We start from the raw sequence: 10,054 nt of genomic DNA, 5'->3' as shown, positions 1-10,054 counted from the left end.
AGCCGCGGGCGCCGGACGGCCGGCAGAGCGCGCTGGTCGGCAGCACGCCGCCGGCGGCGTTGGCGGCGGCGGCGGCGGCCGCGCCGACGGCGGTGTCGAACGACATGCGGCCTCGCCCCGGGGCGGCCGCGGCCGCGCGGATCGCGGCCGCCGACGCCGCGCCACCATCGGCAGCGAGGTCGAAGGAGAAGCCACGCGGCGCCGCGGCCGCAGCAGAGCCCGGCGGCGGCGGCGGGACGATGGCGTCGTCGCTGGCGGGCGCTGAGGCTGCGGCGGATGCGGCGGCGACGGCCGCAGCGGCGGAGGCGGTGTCGCCGCTGCCGCTGCGGAGCTCCGTCAGCGTGTGCGCGAAGAAGCACACGGGCCGCCGGCAGGACGCCCCCATCGTGCAGAGCTGGGTGCGATAGCGGCTGGGGTGCAGGTGCAGCTCAAACACCGAGTGGGCGTAGGGGCAGCTGTCGCCGCGCGGGCAGCGGCCGCTGCGGCGGATGTCTGGGCAGATGACCGCGACATGGCTGTGGGTGCGGGGGTCGCGGCGCGCCGCCTTCTCGCCGCGGTGGGCAAAGGGGCACTCAAGCCAGTCGTGAGCAGCCTGCAGGGCAGGAGGAGGAGGAGGGCGAGCAGACAGCGGGGAGCGGGTGGAGGGGTGGGGAAGGGTGGCTGTCGTGTTCAGCGGAACACAGCCAGGGCAGCCGGACGCCACTAGAAACCGCCTGAAGGGCGCAACTACAAAGAGTATAAAAGCTTTAGAACTGCTGAGCCCTCGCGAGGAACGACTGAAGCGAAAGGAGTGGCTGCGGCGATGGCGGTGCTGCCGCTGCTGCCGCTGCTGCCGCTTCCGCCCGTCGGGCGCTACGCCCCCAGAGCGCCCATGCGCTGCCAAATGCCCGACGGGCCAATGGCGCGCCGCGCGCGGCGCGGCAACAAGCGCTCTGTGCTGGAGCACAACCAATGCATATATAATGCACCGACATCGTTTCTGACGTCTGTTGGCCCATTGCGGCCAACCGGGGAACGCGGGCTGCAACGGCGTGCCGAGACCAAATCGAGGCTCGGCCTCTGCCAACTGCAATAATGAATCGTTCTCATGCTTATAATGATCCTTGCGGGACCGCCGCAGGGCCAACCCGCGGGCATGTTCACGCTCCACGGCCGGCGCGCGTATCAGCCCCCTCGCTATCCAAATCTCACCTGGTTTGTGCAAGGATCCACCTGCAGTACAAGACGCACGGGGAGGGCGGTCATCACGCGAGTTCCGCGACGCGAGCACGGGCGGCAGGATCCACGCACACAGGCACACCCGTGGCTCGCAGAGCATCTCAGTATAATCACCTTGAACTGGTACATCATCTTATCGGGGCTCCATTCCTTTATGAGCTGGGCCAGCCCGGAGGCGAGGGCCGTCTCGGTGCAGGCTGACATGGTGTTCTGTTATCAGGCTCGCATCTCTCAAGGTCAATGTACACGCCTATGTATGTTTGCCGAACTGTGGGGAGGCAAGCAAACCGGATACGATGAGCACCACCAACAAAGCACGCGTGGAACTCAGGAGGCGGGCGTATGGCGGTCGTATAGCGGTTGTATGGGCGACCATCAATCTGACTTTTCCATCCCAAACAGGGTACTGTCGATGCGAAGGCGCGTCCCTGCTGCAGCGAGCTGATCCTCCTCCTGAGATCATATCAGCCCTCTATGTCGTGGCACCGCGCGATCTCTTGCAAGAAAATACATATAATGACGCAGCACAGGCGGCGGTGGCAGCTGCGAGCATCGCGCCTGATTGCCGTCACGGAACATGACGCAACGCGTCATGCCTGCGCCAGGGGGGACGGGGCGTGAATGGGGGCCCGGTCTTGGTGGAGCCTGGTCGCCAGTCACCGCACAGATAAACCATCGCGATGTGGAGGCAAGTAACGCTGTGTCATAAAGGGCAGGCGGAGCAAGTTTGGCAGTGTCGTGCGCTGCCATGAGAGTTGTGTGTGTGAGCTGCACGATGTAGGCCCCTGCCATGCGCCACCCTCTCGCCCCATTGGGCCTACATATGCGCGGCTGTTGGAGGGCGCGGCAGACCTCTTGAAGTTGAAGTTGATTGGATACTTTGGTGGCTGGGCGAGGAAGGGGTTTCACAATACCTTAATACCAGGGCTGGACAGGTAGCGGCTTCGTGTCATGCAGAGCGAGCGCGTGCACGCGTGCGCGTTCGCTCGTGCGCGTGTGCATGCGTGCATGCGTGCGTGCGTGCATGTGTGCATGTGTGTGTTCGTGCACGTGCATGTATGTGCTTGCGCATGCGCACGCATAGGTTGCCAAGAGCGATCTCATTCAACGACTCTGTCTTGACTACAGTACCCCCCTTCCATTGTGTCCACACGTCCCTTGCAGCTGAGCGAGATAAAAGCCAGAAGGCCAGAGTGTGTCATAGCAGCTGCTGGCATTGGACGCATGGAAAGGGTGCGATTCGTCACAAACTGGGGTCGCATGGTAAGGCTAGGCCCATCCGATCCTGAAAAGGGGCATTGTTGTGGGTCTCTGCATGGCTGCATGGCTAGTGGCGGCTGACCACGAGCAACTCCATTGCTGACACCTCCCTCGCTGCGGCACGGCAGTTGGGACCCCTGGATTTTCACCTCTGTTCTAGCTATACATGCACGAGCTCTGCAGCAGCAACATATGCGGCACGCGCCCGGCTGAGCGTTATCTGCGGGACAACGGTTTGCCCCAGCACAGTTGCATCTGAAAGAGCAGGGTGTGGTTCAAAGCCCCTCTCTGCTAGGGCTTACGGTGCAGCGGGCAGCAATACATACGCGTGGCAGGCGTTGCTGGTATCAGATCCACCCAGCCCCCTCACAAAATGTTGCTGTTGGATCGAAGAATGTGCTGCAGGTTACAATGTCAAGAGACAAGAGAATGCTGCAGCAGGTTGCACTACACACAAAAGAGACAAGGTTTATTGTGTGGTCATTGTGGGATTCGTGGAGCATGGGTTGACGCTTTGCCTTATACCAAGGTTTTATTGAGCCATTGAATGTGCAGCGACTGCGTGCTTCATGGTTCATGCGTGTGTGCGCGTATGAGTGTGTGTGCGCGCGCGCATGCGCGCGGAAGGTTGCAAAGCACGCAAAAACACACATGGGCCAAAACATGCGACCTGATCCCCTGAAACTCGCCCAGCTGCCGTCCCCTTCGACCTAAGAACCTTGCAGGACTTGAACACCCCAAGTGTCATGAAAGCCGCTGGGCCCTCAGGCCGGCGCTGGCAGCACATCAGCAACCCACCGCCCCCGGACCCTGTTTGCCCAAGTCAAAGGAACCCCGATGCCGGCGCAAACAGTCCACAGTCAGCACCAGTCAGTAGTCAGGGTGTGGTTCAAGGCCCCCACTCTGGTGGCGCATGGTCAGCGATGGAGTCAGCCGAGAGGCGGCCAGCTGCAGTTCAAAACGACACCCAGGTATACACGCTGCAAAGGCTCATTTTGTGCCAAACGCCTGCGCGCTGGGAATGCATAGTTTGGTAGCGTGCACGGCATGGCGCTGTCGCAGCGCTTGGAGGATGGTGATGCGGCACACTTGCAGCATCGGCGCAAGGACAGGTGCTGTCGAAAGGAAACAAGCAGAGCAGCGGGCCAGGCCACAGCAATTGAAGTGGTGAGAACAGACGCAGGCAGGACGGGCAGATGGAAGGTGCCTCCTGGGGCCCCCACGTGCAGCAGGATGCCTGAAGCAGCCTTGCCGCCGCCGGCTCAGCCTCAAAGCTCTCGCGCTTGAGGAGCATTCAGCAGGAGCACACCCTGCTGCAATCACTGCCACCCGCCCCCGCGCACGCGTCCCCCCTGCCGTGCTCAGCCAGTGCAAGCAGGTCGAGGGCTCGCCGCGGCGCTGTCGCAGCGCTTAAAGATGGGTGCCGCGGAACGGCGTCGATCGTCGGCCGTGCGCACGGGTCGCAGGCCAGCATGCCGCCCAGCAGCGCCGACAGGTCGGCCGGCATCCCCTCGGGCGCCACAAACGCCACGCCGCCCTGCAGCGCGTTCATGGTCGCGGCGAATGCGTCACACTTGGCGCCCAGGCACAGCTGCAGCGCGGCCACACCCAGGGAGTAGACGTCCGCGCGCCGCCAGTCGCTGGTGGGCGCGTCGGCAGGCGCGGCGGCCGAAGCCCGCGCGCGGCGGCCCCACGGCCACCCGAGCCGCCACCACGCGCGCCTGGGCGGCGCAGGGGCGGCCGCGGCCGCGGCCTCGTCCCCGGCGCCCTTGTCCTTCTTCGCAGCGCTCAGAGCCAGCACCAGCTCGGGCGCTGCAAAGCAGGGCGTGCGGCCTGCGGGCGTCTCCCCTGCCCTGTCCGTCAGCCCCAGGTCTCCAATCTTGAGGCGGCCGTCGTAGCCCAGCAGGAAGTTGGCCGGCTTGACGTCATTGTGGGCCAGGCCGGCGGAGTGCATTGCGCCGAGGGCCTCAGCCATCTGGCGCAGCACACGGGCGAGCTGGTCGGGCGACAGGCATGCTTCGCCGCTGCTGTAGGTGAGGCCGACGATGGCATCGGTCAGGTCGCCCGCAGCCAGCTCATACAAGTGGTAGAAGTTCCAGTAGTCAGGGCTTTGCTGGGCGGTCAGGAGGGGGCTCATCACCAGCTCGCGCGCCGGCGCGCCGCCGAGCTTGATGTCATGCACACCCTCGCACGAGCTTAGGCTACGCTTGAGCGCGTAGGAGCGGCCCAGCAGCGCCACGCGGCGCACCTCGCCCTGGCCGCCGGCGCCCAGGGGCGCGCCGGCCTCGAAGGCCCGCGCGGCCCGCTTCCTAAGGGCGTCCCAAAGCTCGTCGTACAGAAAGCTGCCGCGCGCAACGTAGGCCGCGCCAAGCGGCAGCGGTCCAGTCAGCGCGCCGTCTGCCGTCGCGCCCGTGGATGTGGTGCTGCTGAAGTCGAGGCAGGGGGTGTCACCGATGTCGCCGCTTGCAGTCATGCTGGTGGTGGTGTTGTCAATGCTATCAGAGAACTCGTGGGTGGAGATGTCGGTGGTGCCGCTGCCGGAGGTGGATGTGTTGCCGCTGCTCGCGCTGCGCGCGGCCAGCCTGCAGTGCAAGCAAGGGGGGGCGAGGTTAGGGGTAGTTGGTTGGCTGGGACAGCACAAGGGCATGCATGTGTGCTTGCCACGCAGCATGCTGTCAGTGAAGGCTGGCCTTGCCAAGTCCACACCAGCGGCCACGCGGCCGGCGCCCATCTCAGCATGCGCCCAGCACCTGGATCTCTTGCTGTGCCCCTGCGCCCCTCGCCTCCATGCGAAATTGCCACGCCCCTCACCCCCGGCAAAGCAGGACGCTGTCACCGCCGTCGTTGGTGGCGGTCTTGATGGGAGGAGAGATGGACGCAGCGGCAGCCGGCGCGGAGGCGCGGGGGCTGCGCCGCCGACGAGCAAGCTTGGCGCGAAGGACGCTTGCGGCGCCGCCGGCCACGGCGATCATGGCGGCACCGCCGGCCGCCTGGCCAAGGGCGGCGATTGTGGACCTGGCGTGCCGAGTGCGGTGTGAGCTGGCGGCTGCAGCCTGGTCGGCATCGACGGCATCGGCGGCGACGGCGGCGGTGATCCAGGTGGTGCTTCCGCGGCAGACGCTGCTGGGACTGTGGTGCGGAGGGGGGCCGGCTGTGAGCAGGACGATCAGGGGCTGCTGCGGACCAGGTGTGCGCATGGTGTTGCCGTTTAAGGCACAGCCCCAAGCTTCCCTCCTTCTTAAGGGAACTCCTCTACGCCTGGCAGCTGGCACCTGTTGGTGTGCGCAGCGCACAACAATAAACAGCAGCGATGCGCCAAGCAGACAGCTGCGCCCTGCTCCCTCACCTCAGCCTTTCTGTGTCGAGCTGCATATCGTCGACAACGCCCCTAAAATTTATGCTGCACCCGGATTCTGGGTCAGCGGAGGCCGGATCAATGCGTTTGCAGAAAGTGGTGCTTCAGATCAGCGTGTTGCGCCAGGAATTGATGATCGGATGCATTCAAGTTTCAGCTAAGTCTAATAAACGCCTATATGTGATCGAATGCGTTGCCAATTTGCACGCGTCTGCTTGGAAGTGGGACCAACCCGGGAGCGTTTGACTACCGTATGATGTGCCTCAGTGCCGGTATGTCATATGATTATACGATACCGACACATTTAACTGAATACACATTCAACTGATATCTTCTACAACGCGAGAGAGTTCATAAGTGATCAACATGGCGGTCGGTTGCAAGGTTGCCTCTGCTGCTCATGGTGAGCGCGGCGGCAGATGATGCGCAATTGACGCTCGAGGCGGCAGCGCAGTTTGCTGTGGTGGAGAGAGTGTCAACGCAGTTAGGGGGCCGCATTTGCTGGCTCGGCTGGGCTCATGGGCTGGAACGCCTGCAAAGAGCGAGTGCTGCAACAAGGCACAGGTGCGCGCGTCTGTTGAAGGCCTGACACGGAGCGCCTTGATCATTGCCCATAGAGCGCATGTAGTGTGGCTGTGAGCCAATCAACATGGTGGAACTGCTGAGGGGCTGTCATCAGGCTGTTTGGCAGGGCAAGTAACATGCATCTGGCGGATCCAGTGGGCGGTTGGGTGCTGGCACCTTTGTTGAGTGACGTGCACTGTACTTCGCTGCAATCTGACCCTCTGATCCACTGGGCACGGGTTTCTACAGCTGCATTGTAAAATCAGGGGCGGGGGAGCACTAATGCGGCAGTTGCGGTGTAGCGGGACAACCATGCTGGGGCCCGTGTTATGACAGGCTTGACCCTGCAGCAGCCACGGTGTTGGGTTCCATAAAAGCGCCGCTCTTCATGGCGCCCACATGCCCACGTGGCCACCAACACCGCAGGCTTCTGACGCAGCGGCGCGCAAGTACGTGGACAAGCTGCTGGGATGCCTGCGCGACAAGGACATGGAGATAGCCCAGGGGCAGGTCAGCGGGGCGCCCTTGGGACCCGATGCACCGCCTTTCTTACCTAGGATACAACGCACCAAGAGGCTTGGGCCTAGCAACTTCACCAGCCCGGTCCCTTGACCACGCCGCTGATGCCCTCGGCCCCAAATCCATCAAATCCCAAACAGAAGCTTTTGAAGGACCTTGAGAAGCAGGTCGCGGAGCTGCAGGCGCTCCGGCAGCCCAAGACGCTCCGCACGGTGGGCAGGCCTTTGCATGGCCTTGCAGCTGTCAAACATTTATCAATTTTCGGGCAGCCGGGTACAGCTGTCACACCCTCAAGCCAGCTCACATGGGTGCCGCCAGCTCACGCTGTCAGCAGCATGCTGTCTAATTTCACAAGGCCTCCACCTCCCCAGCTTCTCACACAGGCGCGCAAGAGCGGAAGGGATGTGTGATGAGCCGCAATGCTCCATCATACGCCAACCTCTTTCCCAATCCCATCATACCTTGGCGTTCTCTGACATCTTAAACCAACATGTTGGATTGGCATGTTGGGGCGCCCCCCATGGTTGTCTCAACAAAAAGGGGAAATGACTCTGCATGCCATGAGTGTTGTCGTGACGCCTGAAAATAAAATCCCGCGGCCATGCCTGCATCAGCATGGTGTAGCAGGGTATTTTCCCATCATCACAGGCTTTGACGGACATCACCACTCAAGCAGGTTTGGCTCCTCTCCTAGAGCAGGGGGTGCCATCCCCCTGCTCCCATCACCTCCAGTCTCGTCTATGGCTGTGATAGCGTATTCTTTCATCCTGTGCGTGCCTGTTCATCCTGGCTGTCCCACGTTGGCTGCATCATCAAGCGTGCCACCACAGGCCCCACGCATTTTGGACTGCTGCGGTAACGTCTTGCCCCTGAAGGCGACCCGCAAACCCATGATTAAGCGAAGCACCCTACGTGCCTGCTGTCTGAGAGCTTCGTCATTGAGCAACCGCAGGCCAGCAGATTACCGAGAGTTTCGGTGGAGAGAGCGCACTCAGACTACTGTCAGGCGATAAATTGGGTTCAAAGAAGCTGTGGCTTTGGGGATTGAGTTAATGTGCCACCACCCGGCGGTTGACGTGCATGTGTGTAGTAAAAAGTGGTTGGTTGCTGAGGCCAAAAGTCTGGACGCATGCACGGCACGATGGGACGCACATAGCCAAGCACACATGCTGGTGGAGTTGGTTGGATGGAGGATAACCATGGGGCGCAATGTCCTGATGGGGTCAAGCCTTGGTTGGGGTGACGATGGCCCTGCGAAAGCCAAACAAGGAGATAAGCCTTTGGGCCCCAAGCCAGCAGGGAGGCGAAGGGGCAGACCCTGGTGATGACCCTGGCGCACAACACAGTGGTCGCCGCAGGCCTTGCAAGAAAACGCGTGACGTCAAAATCTGGGTGACGGGGCGACCTGCCACCGCCCTTGCCTTGGACGAGCCAGTACGCCCCTGCAGAGTGCGACGCGACAGCCGCCGTCGCACATCCGGGTGCGTACCCAACCATGGAGGACGCGTCAGCAGGCAGCTCAGCAGGCATTGGTTGAGCGCCAAAACAGGCAGCTGCCCGAACCCGCCCATAGGCCACATCATGTTCAGCCGAGGTCCAAGCGCCAGATCTCCAGATCACTTGTTGGCCATCATCTTCTTCAGGTCCTGATAAGTTGAGTGCAAAAGGGTTGTGAAGCGCAGGTTAGCGCAGAGCCACTGGGCCAAGGCAAGCAAGGGTGTCACGAGTGTCAGGGGCGCCGCCCCTTGCACCCGCGTGCTGCGCCTGACCGACCACTCAAGGCTTGTGTGCGGCGGGCGCCTGCAAGGCGGGCAGCTGCACAGCCTCTCCCCGCTCGCCGCCTGATGTTCGCTCGCCGCGCACCTCCTCGGGGGCCGCCAGCGATGCGGGCATGATGTTGAACTTATCCACCAGAATCTGTGGGTTTGAGCATGGGGGCACCAGGGCAGCGCTCCTCAGCAGCTATTGCAAACGGCGGGTTCATACCAACCCGCCCCGAGCAGCAGCTCCAGCCAGAGGCGTTTCGTGCGCAAAGAGCAGCACCGCCCTAGTGCTGCTGGACGGAACCTCCCAGGAATATGGCGCTGGAGGCACCAGGTTTCATTGGAATACTGCAGGGGCATGCGGCTGCAGGGGCAAGCGGCCGCACCTGCAGCGCCTCTGGGGTGATGAAGGCGGGCAGCTTGGGGCCGAGCCTGGGGCTCAGGGCGCAGTGATGGTGAGGAGCGGGCAGCACGTATAGATAATGAAGTTTTTAGACAGTCTATTGTGATCCAGAGGTTTAACAACTTGCGGTGCTATTGATGAGAACAGATATATATCTCACACCTCTGCTGCTGCTTCAAAACAGTCAGCTCGCTGTGCGCATGCAGGTGCGCAGCGCCTCTGCAGTCGCGACAACGGTGCTTTGCGGCGTGCTGAATCACACCTGATGTTGCGCACGCCCAGGTGCAGCAGCGTGAGCAGCACTGCGACGGCCTTCTGCTCAAACCACGACAGGTCTGATGATTGCGTGAGAGGCGGGCGTTTGATGGCAGAGGGTCAGGGAAAGCGTGATGAATACAACATCCATGCAACATCAAAAGCATTGACACGATCATGGAGTTGATGTAGCGCAGAAGCAAGCCAGCAACTCAATTTGTGGGGTCCGACCACCCGAGGGCTGACGCGAATGCAACAAACGCAAAGGTGACTGCAGGCTCCTGTTGGGTGCCAAGAAGCCATCAACACGGCCATTGGATCGCATGCTGCGGTGGACCCCACCAAGTCATGGCGGTCAACGCACCCAGGGACAGTGGCAGGTCGTTGACTGAACAGTTGAAGGCCTTGGCCAGCTCAGAGGCCACCACGATGGCGCCGTACGCGTCGTTGCACTGCGGTCGGGCGGCGGAGGACCACGGAGTGGGGGATCGGCGGGTAATTGGGTGGGCCAGTCGCTCATATGGTGTCAGGTGCGGGGCTGGCGATTGCGGTGATAATTGCGCGCTAAAATGCGTGCCATCCCAGACGCGGTTGCTGTGAATGCTTGCCCTCAAAACCACGCGCACGTGCACGCGCACGTGCGCACACACGCACGCACGCACGCACGCGCACGCACGCACACGCGCACGCGCACGCGCACACGCGCACGCGCACGCG

At 62.4% G+C, this 10,054-nt stretch overlaps 3 protein-coding genes across 3 annotated transcripts in view; all 3 read right to left on the bottom strand.

The window, feature by feature from the left end:
* The window catches only part of MNEG_6652 (Zinc finger CCCH domain-containing protein 2), a gene marked incomplete at both ends in the record, with an annotated part of 2,624 nt that extends 1,202 nt beyond the window's left edge, over window positions 1-1,422 (bottom strand). Inside the window, 2 exons of the mRNA XM_014044875.1 lie at window positions 18-592; window positions 1,333-1,422. Coding sequence (XP_013900329.1) covers window positions 18-592; window positions 1,333-1,422 — 665 coding nt within the window. The remainder of the gene's footprint in view (window positions 1-17; window positions 593-1,332) is intronic.
* Window positions 1,423-3,407: 1,985 nt separating this feature from the next.
* Window positions 3,408-5,675, bottom strand: MNEG_6651 (hypothetical protein; the record flags this gene model as incomplete). The annotated part of the gene is made up of 3 exons (XM_014044874.1): window positions 3,408-3,426; window positions 3,936-5,060; window positions 5,290-5,675. The coding sequence occupies 3 exons, from the start codon at window positions 5,673-5,675 to the stop codon at window positions 3,408-3,410; spliced, it is 1,530 nt and encodes a 509-aa protein (XP_013900328.1).
* Window positions 5,676-8,532: 2,857 nt separating this feature from the next.
* MNEG_6650 (hydroxylamine reductase) overlaps window positions 8,533-10,054 on the bottom strand; it is a gene marked incomplete at both ends in the record, with an annotated part of 2,920 nt that continues 1,398 nt past the window's right edge. The window contains 5 exons of the mRNA XM_014044873.1: window positions 8,533-8,562; window positions 8,780-8,833; window positions 9,066-9,111; window positions 9,345-9,417; window positions 9,702-9,789. Coding sequence (XP_013900327.1) covers window positions 8,533-8,562; window positions 8,780-8,833; window positions 9,066-9,111; window positions 9,345-9,417; window positions 9,702-9,789 — 291 coding nt within the window. The remainder of the gene's footprint in view (window positions 8,563-8,779; window positions 8,834-9,065; window positions 9,112-9,344; window positions 9,418-9,701; window positions 9,790-10,054) is intronic.

Source organism: Monoraphidium neglectum, assembly GCF_000611645.1.
Source record: "Monoraphidium neglectum strain SAG 48.87 unplaced genomic scaffold scaffold01101, whole genome shotgun sequence".
In the NCBI taxonomy this organism is placed as follows: domain Eukaryota; kingdom Viridiplantae; phylum Chlorophyta; class Chlorophyceae; order Sphaeropleales; family Selenastraceae; genus Monoraphidium; species Monoraphidium neglectum.
The sequence above is the reverse complement of the archived record's forward strand: the minus strand, read 5'-3'. Positions and strand labels throughout refer to the sequence as shown.